This window comes from Ambystoma mexicanum, chromosome 2p (assembly GCF_040938575.1).
Source record: "Ambystoma mexicanum isolate Mex_15411 chromosome 2p, UKY_AmexF1_1, whole genome shotgun sequence".
Classification (NCBI taxonomy): domain Eukaryota; kingdom Metazoa; phylum Chordata; class Amphibia; order Caudata; family Ambystomatidae; genus Ambystoma; species Ambystoma mexicanum.
In genome coordinates, this window is record NC_090923.1 from 51,574,090 (window position 1) to 51,599,363 (window position 25,274).

The following is a 25,274-nucleotide window of genomic DNA, read 5'->3' on the forward strand; positions in this document are numbered from 1 at the left end:
GGGGAGCAAGCACACTATTCTGCAGACTGTTGATCCCCTTTCTCATCTGCAGAAGGATATTCCTACTGGCCAGGCAAGCAAGATTTGAGGGTCCTGTTCAGTCGGTGTTCCGAGTTCTGCGCATCACGCTCGAAGAGGCCACAGCAACCCAGACTAGACCAGCGCCTCCGTGGGAGTCAGGTGAGTGTTACATACTTGGAGCTCTATTCACACTTTTACTCAGCACTACTGCATTGACACCCATTCCAAGACAGATACTCAAGTGGGACAAGCGGTTCTAAGACATTTATTTGCTCATGACCCTTCTCAAATCCCACCTCCTTCTAACACTGCTCGCTAATCTATGCACAGCATGTGATCTAAGCAGATTCCACAAGCCTCAGAAGGGATACATTACTCACCGTAATCGTATTTCTGATGCTTGTATCTGCTTAGATTGACATGCAACCCACCCTTCCTCCCCTCTGAGAGCATGGATGCTTGTAGTCTTATCTTATCTATCTTCTATCTGCTTGGATCATTTGTACTTGCGCTACTCCTCATGCTACCTCATGTCAGAAAAAATACAATCTGAGGATCCTAGACGCGTGAGGGATCATGGGTACAGTGGATGTCACACTAGGGATAGTATTACTGGCACGCCCTGTGTCGACGCCCATTTTTGAGTTTCGAAAAACAAACTGTAATACTCCGCAGCTTCCACTAGATGTCGGCCTATGCACAGCATGTGAATCTAAGCAGATACAAGCATCAGAAATACGATTACGGTGAGTAATGTATCCCTTATATTATTTGTAACGCACTTAGAGACTAGCCCAGAGGCATGGTAGCACCAACATGACAAACAACCCATAACAAAGAGTATCCGATGGGGTGCAGAGGGAGAAGAAGCCTCAGATTGGTAGACAGAAGTTACTCAAATAGATTGGGTTTCGACCCACTCTTAAAGTACTGGAAATTCATGCATGCCCTCAAATCTGTAGGCAGAGAGTTCTGTATCTGCGGGGCAGCATGTGGAAAGGATCTATGCTCCACATTGGACAGATGCGTTCTGGGAGTTTCTAGAAGACCAGTATTATTTAATCTCAGCACTCGAGACTGGCCAAATACTTGGGGGCTTGCCCTGTGATGCAATTGTGCATAGTGCACATCACGCGGTAGGTAATACAGCTATGAATGGGGAGCCAATGTAATGCTCTCCTAACCATTGTAACGTGGTCTCTCCTTTGCAGACCTGTAACAATACGCACCGCGTTATTCTGGATCACCTGCAGCCTGGTCATATCTTGTTAAGAGATTCCTAGCAGTAGACTGGAGCTATAATCAATTTTAGCTCCAATAATGGCACAGGCCCCTGTAGCACAATTGGCTGTCGACAGGAAGGGCCGTAGCTGAGCTAAGAGCTTCAGATGATAACGCCTGCTGAAGAGGTAACCTGGTTTTTCATAGTCAATTCTTGGTCAAAGACCACACTAAGTGTCTTGACCTTATTCTGGGGATTTATATGACAATCTGCAATTTTAAAAGATACATATTTCGCATTAAGCTTCTTCAGCTGTGTTGCAGTTCCCAGCATCTTGAGTTCAGTCGTAACTATTTATGGCCAAGTTATTTGCTTGCATCCATGATTGAAAATTTCGTAGACGGAATTTAACGAAACCGAGTCGAGCATGTGATTGATCACCAGTCGTGGGCACAAGGCGCTCTGTATCATCCGCATAGTTAGCGTACACCACACCAAGTGTTGGGGAGAATTCTTAGAAACTTGCTATTTTCCTTCTACCTTAGAGACCCCCCCAGAACTTTTGATGGACTTTTTAGGACTTTTCATTTTTATCCTGGAGAGAGTGAGACCTTTTCCCACTCGCTCATGCATTTTTCTTTAATCTGAACAGTGTGTTTGTTTTGGTTTTGGTGTCTGACAAACTCCATAGGCATCATCTTTTTGCATTATGTCGCACAGCACCTTCAGTCTCTTCAAGTCTCTTAGATTTCCCAAAGGTTTAAATACCTTCTCTTGGTGAAACTACTGTTTCCAAGAGCAGTGAAGTGAAATTGACTTTACTTACATTTTGTAACTTTCTTGACCCACCAACCACTATCTTACAATAGGGTGATGGAGGGGTTACTTAGTATCCCTTTTGTCTAGTTTCTCATGTAACATTTTTATGTTACCCTTTCTACAATTAATGGCTGGTGGCAGTGGTTTACTTTTTACTACCATTGTGTGTTTTTACCGCGGGCTGCAATTGCAGGCTCAGTAAAGCCCCCATGGGTGCCCCTTTTGTCAGAATTTCATGATCTTTTTCGTCATTTCTTGTTGGAAAGGTCCTTCTTGAGAAATACTCTGCGCGCCAAACCAGGTTTGGTCCCTTTGTTCGTTTTGTCTTTGGCGGGTTTCACTGCTGAAGCCCGCCTCTGGCTCCAATGTGTCTGGCAGGGGCAGGAAGTGAGGGAGGTGCCTGAAACTCCCTGTGCTTGATCCCCTAGGTGATAGGAATGCACTCTTAGGTGATTGGCTGGCTGGCTGTCCTTGGAGGACAGCCACCCTGCTGTGTAAGTGACAGCTAGGCTGCGAATTAATGGGAGAAACCTGCAGAAAAGGCGAGGTCTTTTGCTTGGACGGTGCCATAGCTGCAGGAGTAAATTTGCAGGTGTTTCTAAAAAATAACCCTGTGACCCTCTCTAAGAATTATTTGGACTGGAGAGATGGTCATATTCCAATGCAAGAGATGATGGTCCGACCGTGGGCATTGACCATTATGCGCATCCGCAATAGAGATATTTTGAGAGAAGACCCAATCCAAGGCTTTACCTTTTTCATGGGTGGATGATGTAATATGCTGGTCAAACCCAAGGCATTTCAATAGCATAGCTGACGCATCCAAAAGATTCAAACAGCCAAAATTAAAATCCCCAAGGATCAAAGTTTTAGTTTTAGACTTTAACATGGGGGCTAAAAAGTCACTGAAGTTTGTGACTAAATCCTCGGTGCTGTGTGATGGTCTGTGAACGATTACAATATTAATCGTGGTGTTGGGTTTAACTTGATACTTAGTCCAGAGTACTTCACAGTCCGGGATCTGGGGAGTATCAATTTTCCGTAAATTAAAGGCTTGATTATAGATTAAGGCAACCCCACCACCTCTGGCGTTTGCCCGGTCACACCCGAGAATATTATAACCATTGGGAACTGCAAGAGTATGGGTCCGGCTGCATCATGCAGCCATGACTCTGTGATCGCACCGAGATCTATTTAGTGATCCACAATACAATCCGCAACCTCGGTGCCATGCCTAATCAGAGACCTAGTGTTGAGTAGCATGCATTTCACTTTGCCCCTAACCATGCTCTTTTTATTTTCCCTGCATAGTAGCTCCAACTTAAGGTGTATAGAGGGCATAGATGTATCAATTTGGCAAGATCCAAGTGACCTACCTCCAGAAGATATTACTCCTTGACCCATACCCAGTACATCCTGGGCTGTTTGAACAGGGTAAGAGGCACGGTGGGCACCATGTGAATGACAGTGGTCTCCTCTTCTACTTTGTTCCCATAAGTGCTGGGAAATTGTCCCTCTGAGCTGCCCTCACACTTGCTAAAAATGCCCACGTCTCAGAAGCCAGAAAACACTCCCATTGGCACGCGATCCGAGAGCGGATCAACTTCATGATCCTCTCCATCGTTCACAAGTGCCTCTCCGAAACTGCACCTGCCTACCTTTCTCAGTGCATGGGAAAATACACCCCCTCTGGCCCCTATGATCCTCACACGACCACCTGGTCAAAGTGCCCAGGTTCAATCACCAATCTGCAGGTGGGTCGAGCTTCCTCGTCATGCCGCCAAGCTGTGGGACAATCTCCCCTTGTTCTTGAGAATGGAACCCACCTATTGGACCTTTAGGAGAAACTAAAAAACCTGGCTTTTCACCTAAGCCCCTCGGAGCCAAGACACTATATTACGCTTCCTACTTTCCCTTTGTACCTGTACACCCCTTCCCCTTATTTAACTAGCGCATAGAACTTGAGGGTTCAGCGCGCTGCTGCAAATGCAAAAATAAATGAATAACTTTTAAGTGTGCGAGTTTATTGAGAACCCAGCAACCTGATGGAGAAATATTCTTGAAAGCTAATGCATACAGCCATTGCCCAAGGCAAGAGAAAAAGGCAAATCAAATCCAACAGATATTGCCAAAGGCAGAAGGGGACTAATGAAAGACCCAAAGGTTGTGAAGCTTGTTGCCCATGTTTTTAGAAGCGTATAACAAGAGCTGGTATAAACCCACACTGCCAAAGCCAAGGAAGAAGCAGAATAAGCCCTTATCCTTGTCATTATTTGGGTACCTATTCAGTGGGTAAGTGAGAGTGGCAAGAAGGCTGCCTTTCTGGAAAATGTTATTCAGAGGGAGAGGAGCATAACTTGCAGAGAAATATTAAAGAGCACCAATGTGAATCTTGTTTTCGCTGAAGAGTTGCAGAAAGTCTGATGTTGCAAATGAATGAATATTGTGAAGCTGTTGTAAAGCTGATGATCTTAACCACAGAAGCACTTGCTGTTTGCGAATCGCTGTTTGGGCAGGGGAGTATTAGTAGGCCTGGCTTGATAGTAAACCAGGTGTTATTGAAGTACTAGGTCTGGTATGGAAGTAGTAATTGGGTAGAAGTTGATGAAGTGCTGTAAACTGTTGCTGACAGACAATTGATATTACTTGTGGTACTAAATAAAGAACTGTACAAAGATCCTGTAGAGGAGTTTTATTTCTCCAGAAATACCCAGTTGTGGCAAACATCCTGACAAAGACACATTGTTTCTTGTGCTGCTGAAGGAAAATCTATATAAAACTGCTGTAGAGGAGTTGGATTTCTTCAAAAATACCCAGTTGTGGCAAATATCCCGATGGAGACAATCATTGTTGCTATTGACGAACTAAGAAAATATTATTTGTGAAGAGGATGATTCTGAATCTTACTCTTGGTCAAGGAAGAGAAAGAACCTTCTATTTTCTTTGTTAAATCATTGGAGTGTTGGAACTTTCTGCTATCAAGTTGGAGTCACAAAGAACTGTGTTTGAACTTTGTTATAAACCAGCATTTCCTTAAGTAAGAGAACCTTTTATATGTATATATAGTAAAGCTTTTACAGTTGTAACTCAATTCAATGGTAAACCTTAAGTTGGAAAGCAGGAAAGTGAAAAAGTTTATTCTCGTTAGCAAAAGTATTCATCAACCAACAATCCTACTGATAATACTGGTAAGTAAAATAACTTGTTAAACACTTGTATTTTAGTTGGAAGCAATTCAGGATAAATAAAGCACATGCCAAATAATAATTGGAATCCCTGGTTGAAGGAAGAATATATGAATCGAGACCAACACAGAGCAGGTAAGATTTGCATTTAAATTCAGAGGCCTTAGGCTTTAGCAGTCCATCCCTATCTAGATTTCGGATTCCCAGATTCCGATTGGGGGCACAGATATAAGTAAGGCACAGGCTGTAGAAGGTCGAGCGTTCCAGAAGAAGACTTCTAGCAAGAAAGTACGATTTCTTTGTTGGGAAAACGGGTCAGGGGCTTCGGAGAAGGTCAAATTTAGGCACACAGGCGTTGGGTCTGGGCGAAGGTTTATCGGCAAACTGGGCAAATCCCAAACGTACGAATTAGCACTGCAGGAGCAGCAAAGCAACTCTAGGAAAGTTCTACCAAGAGTCTCACAGTACCTTTAAGCATGAAGATGATGCATCATGATGCTTCCACGATGCAGCAGCAGCAGATGGGGTGACCGGATTCTTGGTAAGGCAGACAGAAGAAGGGACACTGGATGGATCTTCTTAGCAGCTGTCGAGTGGAGAGGCTCTCAGCAAAGGAATCTTCGTGGTTCTGTGGCTTCGGTACCCTTTTCAAAGCACCATTGAACAACGGTTACAGCCCAGTCAATTCAGCCCTCTCTCTAGGCCCTGCCTTTGGATGAGGGGGCTTCAAGGAGCAGAATCTTGCCTCTGCAGGTCCAGAAGGAGTCCAACAAAGTTTCGGGAGGATTCAATCTTCGGTAGTCGATGCACTGCACACTGGGCGTAGATCCCAGAGTATTGGTGGTTTGTAGCCGGTGGAGGTCACAGTACGTCGAGGAATGGCCCAAAATGTAGGTCTTCTTGAGACTGGTTGGTCCCACCAGTCTAAAGGAGGAAGTCGTCTGGATCAGAGCTTTCCTGGCACTTGGAAAAAAGGGCTGGCGCAGCAACGGTCACTCAGATGCCTTTGGCTTCAGCATCGAGACCCTCACCTTTTATGCAGGAACCCAGCCATTCAACATGCATGTTGTCAGTCACAGTTGGGGTCGATCATGTCCTTCTAGGACAGCCAGCCTCCCAGTTAGAACTGGATCTAAGCAGGCCCACTGGAGGACAAAGACCTGTGGAGTTTCCGAATCCGTCCAGCTTTCTGTCCTCCCAGACATACTGGCAGCTTCAGGCTGTCTTCACAAAGGGATCCTGGCAAAGACGAAGGACAAGCAAGGGCCTCCCCCATATAGCACGGCAGAGGGACCAAGAAAAAAGAAACCATTGTGAGTTGGCGAAAAAAGGCGACCTTGGAACCATTTTGTATCAATGGTGCCCCTTGTAAGCCTTACCGCAGCAGCGAATGCAGCCTTAGTAAGTTTCACAAAATTGGTAGAAAAAATACCCACTGCCACCAGCCACTGAATTGATTTGTTACTGTTACTAAAATGTTACAGGAGAAGGGAGAAAAGAGATACAAAGTGTCTCCTCGGCACTCCACATAAAGGGTGGGTGGGGTGCTGGGCTCAAAAGAAAAGTGTAGGTAGGATAAAAACTACCCTCCTATCCGTGGGAACAGTAGTTCTCACAAGGAATTAAAATAAAACCAAAGAGGGAAGCTCAAGGAGCTTGCAGTAACACTGCACATAAGGTGCTGGAGCTACAATAGGAAATTACAGATGCCATAGAAAAAGATGGAGGAAAGTTACTTCATCAAAATGAACTCAAAAAAGGTGTACCCAGAGTACCAAAATAAGAATGGGTGAGTGAGAAAAAAGATTCCCACTCACAAATGAGTCAGAACAAAAAACAATAGCCCTCACACACAATGGAAATTCTACCTGACACCCTCTGCCTTGGCCGCTTTTTATGATTGGCCACTTCCAAAGAGGTATTTAGGTTCTGTCCTGCCCCTAACTCCCTCTTGCTGCTGTGTTCCTGGACTTTTGTGATGGCAGGTCTGTTGACCTACTGAAGTTGTCCTGCCGTTTATAAAGCCCTCGCTTGGCAACACTTGCTAGGTGCAATGGTTTGGTCATATGGCGGTTTGGTGTTTTTGTCCCGTGCTGATTTCTTTGCAACTTTAGGTGACTCCCCACATCTGCTGGGATGAACTATTAACTTTGAGGCTGTTTCTGTGCCATTTACTGCTGCATCCCACTGTTTACCATGATGACATTCTGCTTTACTGTGGAAAGCTTCAGGAGTCCAGAGGGGTACTGATTGTTTACCACTTGTGAGGAACCGGGGGGCATCTCTTTTGCATCCTGACCCTGGGAGTGGATATTCGAGGAAGGATCACCTGGTAGAAGGCAATTTGGGGAGAGGACGTCCTTAGGTGAGACGTGGTATTCCCCATTCACTTTCCAAAATACACCTTCTATCCCTCAAGCCTTTATAGGCTACTGTTGGCCCTTTCCCTTTTCCCTCCAAAATGTCCCCCGAAAATACTACCTCCACACTGGGACGAGGAAAAGACCAACTAGGACGACGCATCCTGATTTGGGTGAGATAAACACACATCATTCTTATAATATTAATGCAAACGCACATCAGTCAAATACCAAGACGAGTAGCAGACAACAGTTATGCACACTTCCTTTAATGCAAACCTCCACAACACCACCCTGGTACTGAGACGAGGAAGAGGGCTATGGAGGATTTAAGATGGAACAGCCAGGCATGTCCAGGCAATGAGTTTTACCAGGGTCAGGCAATTGGACTGAATGACCCACACCTGTGGTCATTTAACAATCCCAATGGATATAAAAATGGTGGCAGCACAGCACCTAGGAGGAGCAGCAGGATAGCCGGCTGACAGGAGCAGGCTGGTGGCAAAGTGGGCTGGAGAGAAGCGGACTGGAGAGAGAGGTGCGGGAGACAACGGTGCCAGGAGCCGTGTCGCGCAGGAGTGAGGGACGCTGAGGCCAAGGCTGGCCACAAGAGGTTCTGGAACGCAGCAAGCACTCCATGTCGGGTGCAAAACAGCGTGAGCTGTGGGTCGGCAAAGCACTTCAGTTGCTGTGGGACTCCAGGAGAGTGAGCGGTGCTCTCTATGGCCTCCGTGTTAGGTAAGAATTGGTGCAGTCACACTACACAACACTTACCTGCTTGGTATTAGGTAACCCACCTTTTGGTATAGGTCTGTACTAAACAAGTTGGTAGTGTGACTGAGCAGCCAGGCCTACCTCAAGAGGGGTAAATGTGAGCTGTACAAATGAAATCCGTAAATACAAGTAGCCAAGTAGCACTTACACTCAAGGTTTCAGTTATATAGTGGTTTATTTAACATCAATTTTTAAATACGCGTTCTTTAAAAAGCCAATTTGATATAACAAGGTATATATACATTAAAATTACTTTCCAGAATCAAAAACAAGTTAGTGGATAATCTTTGGATAAGTTTCTTACACAATTCGTACACCCTGAGGTGACTTCAATCATGAGGGCACTAATGGCATTTATATATCTCACTAGATTCTGAGGTTGCATAAAGGGAAGGTGAGGGAAGGAAAAAGGTTAGGACAAACCGTATCGGAGTCAATGGACTAGAAGAGTCTTCAGGGAGCCAGGACAGCCAAAGTCATTGGGCACACAGTCTAAGGATCTGATGCACTTCTTAGATCAAAGTCTTGCACAAAGTTAAAGAGTCTTTAGAAAAATCACTTGTAGGGCCACCAGCTGTTAAGCCTGTGAGAAGAGAGTTGAAATCAACTCTAAAAGGTAAGCCAATGCAATTCCCAACTTAGAAGAGCACGGCTAAAAGGCAGTGGGGTAAGTACCCCAAGTCTAAACAGTACCTCTGGTTTGAAGAAGAGTCGACCAGTTGGATTCTGTCTTGCTACACCGTTGCAGACCCTTGTTCCTGAGCCTCAGTCATGGGGACAAGTGGGAGGACGTCTGGAGGGCTCCTGCGGCTGAAGGGGCCCCTGAGGGACCCTCGGGTGTGGAAACAAGGCACAATCGCCACACACGAACTGATACGCCAGACACAAGGTTATGTTCCCAAAATCTAGGGTTTATTGCAAAGCAAATTAGTTGGCCAACTGGGTCCCACGTCCTGCAAAGGGTTTCCAAACCTCGGGGGACGCAAGAGAGCGAGAATCATACAACAGTTACATATATACAAATCAAGCATCTTGTAATCAGTAGTGACACATCCAGTACCGCCCCATATACATTTCCTTTGAATTGGGCACGATGATTGACAATGGTGACGAGTATGACACCTTCGAACATTCATTTAGCAACAGTTTGCAATTTTCGCGAACCTACAGACACAAGTCTTTGTTTAAAAGAACACAATGCTTCTGTTCTTGCAAGCAAGCTGCGTACAGGGGAGAAATACATTCCAGGCCTTGCGATCTCCTAGTTTCTATTTGTGTACTGGGGGTCAACTTGCTCTCCAGGGCTCAGGAAAGGGAGGCCGCAAAGAAGAGCATAATTCAAGTAATTTAATGTTTGTTTCTAGCATTTCTACTGTTTTCGAGACTAGCTGGCACCTGTGGACTAAAACCTGCAAAATCTAAAAAGCTAAGGTTCAAATTAAACATGTACCCAAGACACAAACGAAATCACATATCACAATACACAGAAAAAACCTAAATGTGTCAATAAAACCAATAAAACAACATATAATCCCAACATGTTTCTGTTCTTCAGAGCCCCTTTCAGGCGAACATTCTTCAGGGGAAACTTTAAAACATCCACTATTCTTCTCAACACTGTGGTGAATGGGTAGTTTCAAGCAAACAGCCTGCAGGGAAAAGAAACAGAGGAAACTAATCAGACCCACGGGGGGGGGGTGTTACCAAATGTAAAAGTGGAATCGGCTCAAAAAAGAGAGCAAATCCACATAAGGGTCTAAAAATCAAATTAAACCACTAAGATTTACCTTAATATGGTGAACCTTCAAAGCACGTCCGTGAATGACCAATAAGCTAATTTTTCTTCATTGAAAAACCAAAACTCTTCAACAGGTGTCCCAATCCACCGAGATATCGTCACACCTAGGTAGAGCAGAATAATATTTCAGCAAAGCAGTTTTAACAAAGCAAAAAGCAAATATTAGAGAGAAAACAAAATGGCGATTTCAGTCACCTTAAAATGGCTGCACTTTAGTCAAGCTTATGGCTATATATTTCTAATACTAAACACATGAGGCGGTTGGTCTTGGCCTTATGATTGAGGGGTGGCTATTTTTCCTGGACCGTCAAACCCTCCTTTTGGCCGTATGCCAAACGCCTCATCCATACATTGCATCCTCTTCTGACCAAGTATCTGATTCTTGTGCATTATTAGTTTCCCCTTCATTGTCATCAATATTGATTGACATGAATTCTTTAACTGTTTTTAATTTCTCATTACCCTAGGTACTTGATTTAATAGTGCTCTTTTTTTTCTATCATCTGTACACACTCTTCACTCATTTCAGTGCATGTTATGGGTAAGCAGTGTATGCAACAACAACATGTCATGACTATTCCTAGCACTGCTGCTAGGATCGCAAATAATTTCCAGCCCCATGAATATAATATCTCCCAGAACCAGGAGCCTATATCCCAACCCCCTTCTTGGGTATGGAGTTCAGAGCTCAAGACGTGCAATTTTCTTATCACCTCAAAAATCGTAGGGGAGGAGTCATTTACAAATACACAGCACGCTGATCCCGCGATTTTTCAAACACCGCCACGATCAACCAGGATTACATCAAGAGCCATTCTATTTTGAAGTGTCATTAATCTAATCCCTTTCTCCTCTGTCATGTTGTACAATATATCTGTTGTTCCGTTTATTGTTTTCTCTAAGATTCTGGATAGTTGTCGTATATTATAGTAGTTTATTGCTTGGGCCATAAATGGTATTAATGATTTTGCTACGTCTTCTACTATCAATCCTTCTTCATTACTCCTCCGTGGCCTAGATCTAGATAGTGTGGCTATATCTGTTGTTTTTAAAAGAAACACTCCTGGGAACAAAAGTCCTAAATAGCAAGTACCTCCCCAGTTTCTAGGCAACCAGGGATACGCTTTATCGCCACATATAAAATATACGGGATCACCTACATACACTGGTTCTACTTCCCTATCAAGAATAGCTATATTCATGCATCTAGTGAATGTCCCTACTGAATAGGAGCCTTTCTTTTCGAAGCAAAAAGGCACAGAACGTGGGCTGTAATTTACTGTATAGGAGGGGGACACTGCTTCGTTATTTCCTTCTAGTCTCATATGAAACGTGATTACAGATGATTTATATGGTGCAGACAATCTATCTTGTGGCATAAGTGTGAAAGGTGTAACATTTGGTGTCATTATTTGTGCTCTATGAAATATGGAGCAACCTACAGGTTTCATGATTATCTCTTCAAATGTATTCATGTTTGTGCTATCTAATTGATCCGTTTCACTCTTATTCCATTTCCCATAATATAATGTACTCAGAGATGCACTGCATGCAGTACTCAAGGTCAGTGGCTGCACATACCAACCAATCCCCTTACCACCATGCTGTGGCAAGTGGGCACACACCCAACAATTATTCTTTCTCAGGATTGTGTCATATTCATTATTTGCAGTAATGTATTGTTACCAACCCGGAAACCCTCCCAACCTTGGCTTACTCCTCAACTCCTCTCCATGCAACGCTTTCTCCGTCGTCTCGAGAGACTTTCACTCAAAATTCCCTCGCTTTCTAACCAAACCTCTACTTCTCTTACCATGCACTCTACGACTCTTGTCTTGCTTCGGCTAAATCCTCTTGATTCTCTAACCTACTCCAATCTCAAGCCACTCGCCCTCGCCGTAACTTCCAAACTCTGTCGACTTCTCTCTCCCCCACTCCTGATCCCTCCTCCAATTCTACACTCTCCCCTTCTGACTTCGCCAAGTTCTTTTCCTTTAAGATTCTTACCCTTTGTCAAAAAATCCACACCCCCTCTGACTTCATTTCTACTCCTCCGCCCCCCTCCCTCATCCCACATGTCCATCTTCTCTCCCGTCTCCCCTTCTGAAGTCTCCACCCTACTATCCAAAGCCCACCCCACGTCTGACCCTCTCCCTTCCCATCCCTAAGATTTACCCTCTTCTTATCCCCTCCCTCACCTCCTTCTTCAACGTCTGTCTCTCCTCAGCTACTTTTCCCTCTGCTTTCAAGCATGCTACGATCATCCCTATTTTGAAGAAACCTTCTGCTGATCCTCTTCTCACCTCTAACTTTAGACCCATCTCTCTTCTCCCATTCCTCTCCAAGCTTCTCGAACGCCTTGCCTACTCCCAGCTCTCATCCTTTGTTACTAACTCCTCTCTCCTACCACCCTACCAATCAGGCTTCCGTCCCAAACATTCCACAGAAACTGCTCTCACCTCTATTCTCAACTCCCTTCTCTCTGCTTGTCACGCCAAACAATCCTCTATACTTATTCTCCTAGACCTCTCTGCAGCCTTTGACACTGTCGATCATCCCCTCCTTATTCACACTCTTTCTTCCTTTGGTTTCAAAGGCTCTGTCCTCAACTGGCTATCCTCTTACCTCTCTTCACGCTCCTTTACTGTCTCCTGGGGTGGTCGCTCCTCTCCTACCTATCCTCTTGAATACGATGTACCTCAAGGGTTGATACTTGGTCCTTTCCTCTTTTCTTTACACCTCCCTCGTTGCCCCTGTTAACTCCTCGTTTGGTTTCTCCCATCACTTTTATGCCGACGACACTCAACTCTTTCTCTCTTTCTCCTCCTTCTCATATGACCTTCACCAAAAACTCTCCCCCTGCCTTACTGCTATTAAAAACTGGATGTCTTCCCGATTTCTCTCTCTTAACACGGACAAAACCAAAGTTGTATTCTTTCCCTCTAACTCTCTTCACCCCCGCCCCTCCCCCATTCGTTCACTTTCCTCCCTCCAATCTTCCTCTCTCTTCAAGCTTGTAATTTAGGGATTGACTCCTCTCTTTCCTTCTCCCAACATATTTCCCTCACTTCCCGCACCTGTCGCTACCACCTCTTCAATATCCGCAAAACCGTCCTTCTCTCACCTTCCACGCTACTAAACTCCCTCCTCTTCTCTTGCCTCTTCTACTGCTCCTCCCTACTCTTTGGGCTTCCTACTTCTCACCTTGCCCCTCTTAAATCCATCTACCACTCTCCTGTTTGTACCCTCTGTCTACTTACCACCCGTGACTCCATCCCTACCTCTCTCTCTTCCCTTGGCTGGCTTCCTTTCCACTCCCAACTTAAATTTCAATTTCTCTGCCTTGTCTTTAAAACTCTCTATAGTCTTGCTCCCCCTTATCTCTCCTCCCTTCTCTCCTTCTACTCTCCCTCCCATTCCCTTCGGTCAGCTGACCACTTCCTTCTCACTGTACCTCCCTCCTCCTATGCCTCCTCCCGCTTCCAGCTCCTAGCACCTCTGCACTGGAACTCCCTTCCGTCTTAAAGTAGAAGTTGCTTACTTGTAATTGAGTTGGTGACTGTCGCTCGGAAATAGGAGCAGTTACAAGAGTTCGTCCGTTCCTTTGAATGTGTTTTGCCATTCTTAAAAGTATATAGGGTTACATTTACCTGCCTGTGAATTGGTTGGCCAAAAGTAATGCTGTTGGCTTCACTTTATTATTTCTATTAGGACATGAATGTATAAGTTCCCCTAACTTGCTGTATAGCCTGTTAGAATAAGTCTGCCTTAGGTCTTACTGACCTTGAATAGCAGTGTGTGATTCTTAAAAGTGGTATTGTGGGTTTTACTAAGCTTGGTCTGCCTTGTGCCATCCTAAAATAAGTTAGTTATTGCTTACCTTACTTAGTCTGTGTTCCACTGATCTGAAAAGCCACTGTAATGATTATTACAACATTGGGTCTTACTCACCTAGTATAACTGAAGCTTATCCTAAATGTAGCAGGGTTTGAAATTGAGATTCGATGAGCAGGAGCTAAAACCAGCTCCTGTATGTCGACCTCACCCTGTAGGCAGGAGCTACCGCAGGGGTTTGTGTCCCTGATTTTCTTAGAGCATTCTAAAATGATTGGTGTGTGTTAATACTTGCCAATGAGTAGCTTAAGGCCCCTCCAGAAGGAATGAGTTTTACTCACTCTGAATCGAGTTCTAAAAAGTAATGTTGTACGGAGTATACTTGTAACGGCGTTTTTTTTATTCTGTGATTTCATAACTGAGTGTCACTGTATGACTGACAGGGTCTACTACCCTTGAAATACTTAAAATACTGACTGTATTCAAAAAGTATACACAACCTGGTTTTACTCCCCAAGAATAGCTGGTTGCATTCTGAATGTGTATTAGGTTTGACTTAGTAGGTTTTTACAGTTGTGTTTAAATAAACCATTTGTTTTTACAATAGTGTTTCTTTGGACCATATGTATGCTACAATTTCTTTGTACCAAGCTACAGCCCTCTCTCCCTCCTAAAATAAGCCTGGCTGCTCTGTCTACGCTATCAAATACTCCGGTGGTATAGCCTTATAAGAGTAGAGTTTTGTACTGTCTCAGTTGTATATTTTTACTAACCACTTAGTTGGACTTCAGAAAAAAAGATCCAACACGGAGGTGTAGAGTATAAAAGGGAGAGGACCCAAGACAGCACCTAGTAGAACACCAACAGTTAGAGGAGTGAGTTTGAGAGGTGGTGTTGTTTCAGGAGAGAGAGAATTGGCGAGGATTCAGTGGCAAATCCCAAGAAATGAGAGTATCAAGGAGATCCGAGTGATATCGAAGCGGACAGGTCAAGGAGAATTAGGATAAAGTTATCATCGCCTGCTACATAACTTAGGTGTTCTCGACAACGTGGCAGTCCTCTCTTCATCATGCCATACGTTTTAAAAGGAGCAAAGTCCTCTCCCTTGCCTGACGGCGGCGCTTGGAGTTCTGGACAAGCATCCCCCCTGGGCTTCACATTAGGTGGTGGGATTGGGAGAGGAATTGTGCTTCCTTTTTGTTCTTACTACCCAAGACGCTAACTGCCTGTTGGCCTTGCCTATACTTGTTCAGTCTACTTAAGACTCCTAGCTCCCTCCAAAGAGCTCAATTGTGACTTTTTAAGGTGCTAGGCTCCATCTGTTCTAAGAAAGGGAAAGACCTTTAAAGTGTGGGGTCTTATTTTTATAAGCTTGTGTATGATGTTTTTAACTCTTTCACTTGTTCTCAAATTGCTCGATAACTTACCATTTTCTTTTCTTTACTATATTGCAGTGTTCTAATATTCTTATCCTACTGTTATTAAAGTGACGTATTTGTGCTCTGTAGCCATAGCACCCCAAGTTGAGGGTTAATATGTTAGTTGTTTATGCTTAGTGATTTACTTGCCTGTGATTATTTTATCTATAAGCGTCTGTCGAAGGCCTAGTAAAATTGTATTTTTATCCATTCTGGCTGACTTGTTTAAGAACACTTCACTGCCCCACACACAAAGCTTTACTATTTAGTCACACAAGCTTGATAAGAGTTTGGTTAGACATGGGTATCTTTTCATGTTCGCCTGAATTCATGGCATTTCTGAACCTGTCCATTCTAAAATCTAGCAGTTGACAAATGCAGAAGATTGCAAAAATCTGTATCGAGGGCTGACGTTCCCTTGCATCACTAGTAATAGGTTTTCAGCTGTTGCGCTCCTTAGAGTTTGTGTTCAGTTGATTTCCCTTTCATCTTTTGATTTATTCTCCTTTGCGTGGCTTTTCTTGTTTCTCTTTTTTTACTGTTTTAGCATATATTTATTCCGACAGGAAAGACATTTTTCATGTGTTTGCATTTTGTCTTTAGGGCAGATTACTTTAACCAAACATCACTAATACTGGTAGATATCATTTACCCCGGAGTTGGACTGCAACTCCAATGTTCGGTTTTGAAGTGTGAGACTACATACATTGAGAATAGTGCTGACCAGTTGTGTTTCATTTTTTAAAGTGCAAAGAAGGTTGTTCTTCAGGGATCTGGCACCACCCACCTGATGGAGCTGCAAGCGATGGCGCTGAGCCTTGGGTTACCTACCTATATAGTCCAGGATGCAGGGAGAACGCAGGTAAGCACTGCTTTTTAAGATGGCTGCACTCTTCCATGGCTTTAACTTGGTGCAATTTGGAGGGAGGTTGAGGCGGGAATTATTTAGATAAGGGGAATTTAGGCACAGTTGCAATTCATGAAGGGAGAGACCAGAACATGAACTAGGAAGCAAGTTATTTGATTTATACTGAGACGCCACTCCAGAGTTTCAGAACTAACCTCCCTCGTCCTTTTCCTCTACTGTGCGCTCTGTTCAGTAGAAAAATGCAGATGCACCCCCTGTTCACTGACAGGTGAGGTGCTATGTGGGAAGGTGTTGGGAAAGGGCTCTGCAATCTCCTACTCTTCAGGTGTTTTTAACTACAGCTCCCATTATCCCACACCATTGACTGTACTGCCAGCAGCTATGGGGAGTTGCATTCCACCACATCGGGAGCCAAAGGTTACAGACCCCTAATTTTAGGAGTATCCTCCATTCAGGATGTGTAAAGCTCCTACCCACAACTAGGCAGCAGAGTGGCCTCCGAGACACTCTTTCTCTCCTAGCGATGAATGTCCCTACTCTGGGCACTCACTACCTTATACATGCAAACATCCTGAATAGCATGCCATGGAAAGATAGACACATTACAACAAAGCATTAATTGTGGCACAATGAAATCAAGGGCCAATTTATGTGCTATGGTCAAACATTTCTACACTGTACACAGGCATTTAGGCACAAAATTTTTTTGTCAAGTGACCGAGCGAGGACAATGGGATGGAATGTCTTGTGATGATTGTAAAGGTGACAACAGCATAACTGCAACTTGCGAAAAACAAAATACATAGTCCGAAATGGATGCTTATTCTACTGGAAATGCTTTTAGAACGTTTTTGTCTGCATTGTGAATTTGAGGTGTTTACTAAATCAGTGACCCACCCCCTGAAGTGTGCCTGAAATAAACCTGAGTCTAGCAATTATTGTAAAAAATTCCAGAAAGACATATTATTTGTCATTCCTATTCTTTCTTGTTTAGGGTCACTGCTCAAAGTTTTACACTTGTGGAACCCATGTTTTTTTAAGGGGCCTTAACAAGAAAGCCAGCCACTCCGGGAACAAAGAGCCACATGGTATTGGCCACAGTCCAGGAGGTTCCATAAAAGAATATATACTTTTTTTTTCTTTTTTTAGGGCTAACAAAGGAGGCCCCAGGGGACGCAGGTGCGATCCCCCAATGACTATCCTGGCCATTGTCTCAGTGGAGGCGTTTGCTGCTTTTTCTGCACCTCCTAAGCCTGTGGCTGACTCACACTCTGACACAGCCCTCTCTAACCTGCATCTTTTTATCTGCAACACTTTGGATGTCCTTGCCCCTGACATTAGACTCCATCTGAAACCTACCGCCAACTGCAACTCTTGGTATGACTCCAACCTCGCCACCCTGAAAGGCAAGTGTAGGGTGGCTGAGAGGAAGTGGCAGGCATCGGGCGCATCCACTGACAAACTTGCTTGATAAACTTGGTTGCCACCTGCTCCAAAGGCAATACAGACTGTCTGCTCCAAGAAGAGAGCCCACAACCAAGCCTGTATCTCTGCCGCCTCTAACAACACAGCTGAACTCTTAAAAAGGTGGTCAATCCTTCTGCAGTCTCCACCTCTCCTATTCCCTGCCAGGCCCTCTGTATGGTTCTGGCTTCTCACCACCACAAAAACTCAGGACATCCTATCCTCTCCTCTCTCTCTTTTGGCCCCCCTTCTGGCCGCCTCTCTCTCGACTCCCCATTTCTCCTCTTTCTCCCCGACCACTCCTGACAATGTTTCTACACCTGTCTAATCCATGAAAGTGTTGTCCCAGCAGGCGCTGCACTGCTCCTCCAAAACCATTAAGGACCGCATTGACACCCTAGCTCCAACCTTGGCTGATTTATGCAATCACTCTTTTGCCACTGGAACCTTCCCCTCTCCCCTCAAGCACTCCCTTGGGCACCCACTCCCGAAAAAGCCTCTGCAGATCCTTCCTGTCCGGCAAACTACCGTCTGATCTCTATCACTTCTTTCCTGGGTAAACTCCCGGAAAAGCTGGCCATCTCCCAGCTTACTCTCCACACTGAATCTGTTGGTTGTCTCCTATCCTATGCCCTGGTTTTTCAACCTCTACTTGGCCCCTTTGGTCCACCTGATCTCTACCTTCTCCTCTAACTTCGTGTTATGCAGAAGATACTCAGCTTTCCTTCAGGTTCCCCTCCTCTCTCGCTCCTTCCTGACGGTCTATCCGCGATTCAGGATTATGTGTGCGCTTCCAACGATCTCTGACTTAATGCCAGTAAGATGGAGATCCTTCTCATTGGGACCCCTGCCTTGCTTTCCCTCTATCACCCTGGCAGCCCACCTTGGGTCCTCTTCCTTCGCCTTCCTGCGAGGCAAAAAACCTTGGTGGCATCTTCGACTCCACTCTTTCTGTCCTCATATCTCGGATGTCGCCATGAAGTCCCTCTACCAACTGCACCTCATCAAAAGGACTCTTCCCTTTCTCACTTACCCCCAGAAGCTCATTGTCACCAGAGCTCTGGTTCTCTCTAGGCTGGACTACAGCAACAGCCTCTTTCTCAATCTGCCTTCCTCTACTCTCTGCAACTAATCCAGAACAGGACAGCAAGACTTATCCTTGACCTCAAGCCCAAGTACTATATCTCTCCAGCCCTGAAATCTCTCCACTGGCTCCCGGTGTCTGCAAGGATCAAGTTCAAGACCCTTTGCATTGTCCACAAAGTTTTCTGGGGCGGCGGCCCGCACTACATCCAACATTCTTCCAAAATACCTTCCTTCTTGAGCCCTTTGCTCAGCTACCTCCAACTCTCTAAGCTTTAGACGCTTCTCTACGCAGAGAGCTGGGTAGGGTGGTAGATCTCTCTCTCTCTCTCTCCTCTACAGGTGCATCCTACTGGAATGGACTCCATGCCCCTCTCAAATTTGAGCCAGACCACCTGAAGTTCCGGAAGCAGCTCAAAACCTTCCTCTTCCCCTCTGCTTTCTCTCTCTCTCCCTCCCCTGTTGACCTACCCGTCTGCTGTACTGACAGGTTGCTTGGCTACCCTCAGAGTCTCACTGGGTACCAGGCTCTTGCTTGATCAGTCATCCTTGCACTGCCTCTGTGCCTACCACACACATAGGTGCTGTAACTGTAACCTTACAGTCCCTTGTTCTCCTTGCACTACCCAGCTGCGCTCCCCTGGCTGCACTTACTTGGAGCATTGCTGCCATGTTTTCCTCTATCTCCTTGCACTTCCCCAACTCCCTTTCCCCGTTCAATTCTCGTTCTCGCATTTGCACAAATGAATGAAACAAGGCCTAGTAAGATCGTTTGTCTTGTCCACCCTTGTCTTGCGGCGCCTAGAAACAATTGTGTACAGTAAATGACATCTCATATCATGACCATCAGTCTGGCTTCAGAATAGCCAGAGGCACAGTAACTGCTCTCCTGAACACCTGTGAAGTTCTGCTCACCAATCTCGATTCTAGCCTTCAATCTGTCCTCATCCTCCTTGATCTCTCCTCTGCATTTGATCTGGTCAATCATGCCATCCTAATCGACCGTCTCTGTGAGAAACTGGGCATCACGGATCTGGCCCTGGCTTGGTTGACCTCCTTCCTCCTGTCCCGACCCTCTCGGGAACAATTTGGGTCCTTTTTCTGTACCACCTCTGTCCCCATGCAGTGTTCCCCAGGGCTCTAACCTCTCAACCTGACTCCTCAATGTCTACTTGGCCCCACCTTATCTCTACCTTCTCCCTCTAACCTTCAGTGTTATGCTGATAACACTCTGCTTCCCTTCAGCCTCCCTTCAGCAGCCTCTCCTCTCGCACTCATTCCTGACAGTCTATCCGCAATTCAGGAGTGGTGCGCCTCCAACGATCTCTGCCTTAATACCAGCAAGACTGAGATGCTTCTCATTGGGACCCCTGCTATTGCTTTCCCCTCTCTCACTCTGGCCACCCTCCTTGAGCCCTCTTTCTTCACCTTCCTGTAAGTCAAAAAACCTTGGTGTCATTTTCGACTCCACTCTCTCCTTCTCTACTCATATCACAGACTTTGCCAAGAAGACCCACTACCAGCTGCACCTCATCAGAGGTATTCTTCCTTTTTGGATTTGGGTTGTTTGAACAAAGTAAAATGATTTGCAGCAGAATTTACCGTAGTCCATTTTGCCACATATCGCTTTTTGTTTCAGCCAAAAAAATCAAATGTTGCCTTATACAACCCACTGCCCCCTACTTACCTGTTTGTTAGCCGCTGCCGCCACTTCACCTGCACCCCTGCGGCATCATATCCGTCCCTCTAACAGGGGTCGGATCTGACGCCACAGGGTCCCTTTTTGTTTTGTTTTTGGGCCCCCCGCTTCCATTATCAAGGAAGCGGGGGACGACACCCCTGCATCCCCCAAAGCCCAAAAATGCCATATATATGGAGCGGCGGAAACACCCGCAACCTCCTCGCCACATGTATGTTATTTTTGGCATTGATCGAATGATCCTGGCCGAAATCTGTCAAAAGTACCAGATCGATTGTTTTCGATCAACTTGGATAATTTGTCACTTCCCCCAGAAGCTCACTGTCTTCAGAGCTCTGGCTTTCTCTAGGATGGACTACTGCAACAGCCTCTTTCTTATTCTGACTTCCTCTACTCTCTGCCCTCTGTAAATAATCCAGAACTGGTCTGCGAGACTTGTCCTTGACCTTATCTCCCCAGCCCTGAAATCTCTCCACTGGTTCCCATTGGCTGCAAGGAAAGTCCAAGACCCTCTGCGTCATCCACAAGGATTTCTGGGGCAAGGTCCCACACTACATCCAACTCTCTCTTCCTAAACACCTTCCTTCTCGTGCCTTTTGCTCCGCCACCTCCAACCCTCTGACGGTCAGACGCTGCTCCAGGCAGAGAGTGGTCGGTAGCTCTCTCTCCTCTGCAGGTGCCTACCTCTGGAATGGCCACCCAGACGCTGCTCCAGGCAGAGAGTGGGGGGTAGCTCTCTCTCCTCTGCAGGTGCCTACCTCTGGAATGGCCACCCTGCCCCTCTCAAACTTGAGCCCGACCACCTGAAGTTCCGGAAGCAGCTCAAGACCTTCTTTATCGCTTCTGCTTTCTCTCTCTCTCTCCCCTGCTGACCTACCTGTCTGCTGCGCTGACTGGTTGCCTGGCTGCCCTCAGAGTCTCACTGGGTACCAGGCTCCTCCACGACCAGTAGGCCCTGCACTGCCTCTGAACCTACCGCGCACTTAGGGGCTGTATCTGGAACCACTGTTCCTTGCCTCCTTGCATTTACCCAGAGCCGTGCTGCACTTGAAGCAATGCTGCACTGTCCCTTCCCTCCCCCTTGCACTTCCCCTCCACCCCTGCACTTTGCGACATGAATGACATAAATCCTAAGAAGGTTGTTTGTTCTATCCTCCCTCTGTCTTCCTCCCTTTTCTTGTCGTGCCTAGAAACACTTGTGTACAGGCGCGTTATAAATGACTTTTCTGATGCTTGTGAATCTGCTTAGAATCACATGTTGTGCACATAGTCTGACATTTAGTGGAAATTGCAGTATTGCATCTTTCTTTCGAAGATCGAGAGGGGACGTCGACATGAAGAGGTTGAAAGACAGGCGGCCTAACCGGTGGGCGGCCTACGCTATGCAGGCCGAAAACTGTTCCACTGTCAGCGCAGTCGCTACGGACGAAGAATCGGATGTCAGCCATGGCTCCGAATTAGAAGGCATCGACCTCTCAGCGGAGCCTGCCTGCTCCAAGATGCCCGTCCTCAGCCCAAACAGACAGGCCACTGGCACTGTAATGGGGAAATCGCAACCCAACAACAAGGGCGCCCACACACCACATGTACACAAGCACACAAAACCTAAGGCCTCTTAGAGTTCGTCGAGGAAGCGCTCCACGCCCACAGGACTGCCAAAAAATGTCGACATCACTTGCCGAACCTCACGGTTCGACACCCTCCACCCAACCACATTCATGGCATGCGACTGGGCATCCTTCTGGAACGGGCGATCCCACTGAAAAATCCTGTCGTCGACCCGCCATCCAAGAGCACACAGGGAGAGACACTACACCCATGCCTTCATGGACCTGGTGGAGTCACCGACCATGACTGCGCCTTCAGGCGCGCCAAGACCCTCTATAAAGCCGATGAAGCTTAGCGAAAGCCTTTCAGAAATCGTTTTGGCGGCCAAAAAGTACAAGGGCACCCCCTCCCATTGAGAGGACTATTCTGAAGCCCCTGATCTCTAAGGCCTTATTAGGAAAATCTCCCCCTTCTGGGCAGCCCTTCCCTCCTCCTGAACATTCAGCTTCTTCTTTATGGACTAGGGAAATGTTTGAGCAATACAGGGAAAAATGTCCCATTTCATTGACTTTTCAGACCGATATATTATACCCAAGAGACTTAGGGAAGTGGACTCTTGCCCCATGCCCTCCAAATTGCAGAAACTACCCACTTCTGCACAGGAACACCAAGAAGACATCTTGCAGGTCCCAGATGACCCAACTCTGGAGGATTCTTATGAAGAACCTAGCCCCTTTGATCAAGACCCAGAGGATAAGACCCAGACTGGGACCAGGGTCCTTGGCTTACACCGACACATGCCGCCGACCCAGACCTCATCTGCCTGGATCCCCCTTCTACTCCTCCACAAAGTGGTTGTCACCTGTTGAAGACCAGATGTTGTTCAACTCCATTTTAAAAAAAGCAGCTGACCATTTTAAAATTGCAACGCACAAAGCCGGTCCAGACTCAGGATTAACAAGCCAGTGGAGGATTACAACCTTTTTGGCAAAGCTGTTAACGACGCCCTAGAGACGACAAAGAAAGAACACGAGACGCTAAAGTCACTTAGCTAGATCACGGCTAAACCCTTTAACCAGTGTGGAGGCTCTAACGCATGCCGGTCCTTTCGTGGCCAATCCTTCACCCCCTCGCCCCAGGGGAAAATACGGCTCAGGAAATAACTCCTGGTCCTCCGGTCAAGGCTTCTCTGGTAATTTCCAATACCAGCAAAGAGGCTTCTGTAAGGGCAAGGGTAGAGGCAGAAACTCTACTCCCAGAGACTCCCCGGACTCCACCTCAAAGTGACTTTCCGGTTCAGGTCCCCTTCCACGGTCGGGGGTTGCCGGTCTTCATTCATCCATGCCTCAGATCAGTGGGTACTAAAGACCGTTGCCTGTGGGTATTGTATCGAGATTCTCCGACCACCTCGCTACCACCCACCAAGAAGCAGACGCCTATCGCCAGAACACCTGCGCATCCTGCTGGAAGAAGTTCATGTCCTACTGGAAAAAGGCACCATCAAAGTGACCCTCCTCCCCCCCCCTCTCCCTTCTCCAGGTAAACAAGGGTATTTATTCAGTGTACTTCCTTTGTACCCAAAATGGATCTCATCATGCGCCATGTTTTAGACCTTTAGTATGTCATACCTCTTAAGTTCAGGATGACACTTCCGGAGGTAATCCCACTGCTGCAGCAGACATGGCCACAAAGATGCATACTTCCAAATGTCAATGTTGCCAGCACACAGAATGTATCTAATGTTCATGATCGAGGACACCCACTTTCAGTTCAAGGTTCTCCCCTTCGGCATTGCCTCAGCCCCAAGGGTATTCATAAAGGTGCTGGCTGTAGTAGCGGCTCACCTGCGCAGGCAGTCCATCCCAGTCTATAATTACCTCGGCAACTGGCTCATAACAGGGGATTCGTACGGAACATGCCAGACAAATACCCAGAAGACGGTAGACCTCTTCAACGAGAAATAAATCCAGTCTAACCCCAAGCCAAGTCAAACAGTTTCTGGGGGCCCCAATTCGGACCAAAGCCTGGCTCGTCTTTCCCTCTAACCAGATCCCTCCTATGGCCTATGTAGCCAGTCACCAAGTGACCATACGCAAAGCCATGTGACTGATGGGATGATGGCTTCCTGCGTCTAACTAGTTCCTCATGCAAGAGTGGCTCTCAAGCCAATAGTGGGACGATCTAGTGGTTGTCTCGGCAGCCCACATTCAGTCTCTGTAGTGGTGGCCAAGGGAAAACCTTCTGCATGGGAAAACCTTCACCACCCCCGTAGTAGAAGCCACTCTCGCCACAGACTCTTCTCTGACGGGGTGGGCTCACCTCCTTCAACAGACAGCACACAGCGTGTGATCTCTAGCAGTAACATCTAATCACATCAGCCGTTTGGAACTGCTAGCAGTGTTCAAGGCCCTGAAGGCCCTCCGAACACACCAGGGGAAAACGGTTCTAGTCCTCACAGAAAGTACTACGGCCATGTAGTACTTAAACAAGGGGGTACTCACACTCTAGGGCTGTCCAAACTGTCCCAAAACATTTGGAAGTGGGCACTCAAACACATGTTCCTCCTTTCACAACATGTTCCAGGGGAACTCCATCTTCTGGCAGACGTACTCAGCAGAGACTTCCCCCTACCCCTAGAGCACGAGTGGCGGCTATGGGAGTACATTTTACTCAGCGTTTTCGCAGAATGGGGCTTGCCAGAGATCGACTTATAGCCACTCTGGAGAACGCCCAATGCCCAGATTACGCCTCCAGGTAACCACAGAACCGCTCCAAGTGGAACGGTCTTTGGATAACATGGTCCGGGAGATTTGTCTACGCTTCCCCAACTCCCCCCTCGATCCCCCTCCCCTCTGATTCCCCTGCTCAACAGAATAGTGCACAAGGTGCACCAAGAACCAGTAGACGATAATCCTGGTGGCCCCTATGTGGGCCTGCCAACCTTGGTTCTCCCGTCATGGCAATTTTAAGTTTCCCCTCCCAGGAAGCTGCTGCGCCCGTACAACATGCTGTCTCAAGATCAGGGAGAAACACTACACCCATGCCCTCAAACTCTCAATTTAGCAGCCTGGCTCCTGAGGTCATAGAGTTCGGGCATCTTCAGCTTCCTCAGAGATGCATGGACATACTCGGAGAGGCACGGAAACCTACCACCAGACATTGCTACTCCAGCAAATGGAAG

At 46.4% G+C, this 25,274-nt stretch overlaps 1 protein-coding gene across 1 annotated transcript in view; it reads left to right on the plus strand.

Moving 5' to 3' along the window:
• Positions 1-25,274, plus strand: part of LOC138566191 (probable peptidyl-tRNA hydrolase 2) — a 116,893-nt gene that overhangs the window by 86,057 nt on the left and 5,562 nt on the right. Inside the window, exon 6 of the mRNA XM_069643233.1 lies at positions 16,179-16,293. Coding sequence (XP_069499334.1) covers positions 16,179-16,293 — 115 coding nt within the window. The remainder of the gene's footprint in view (positions 1-16,178; positions 16,294-25,274) is intronic.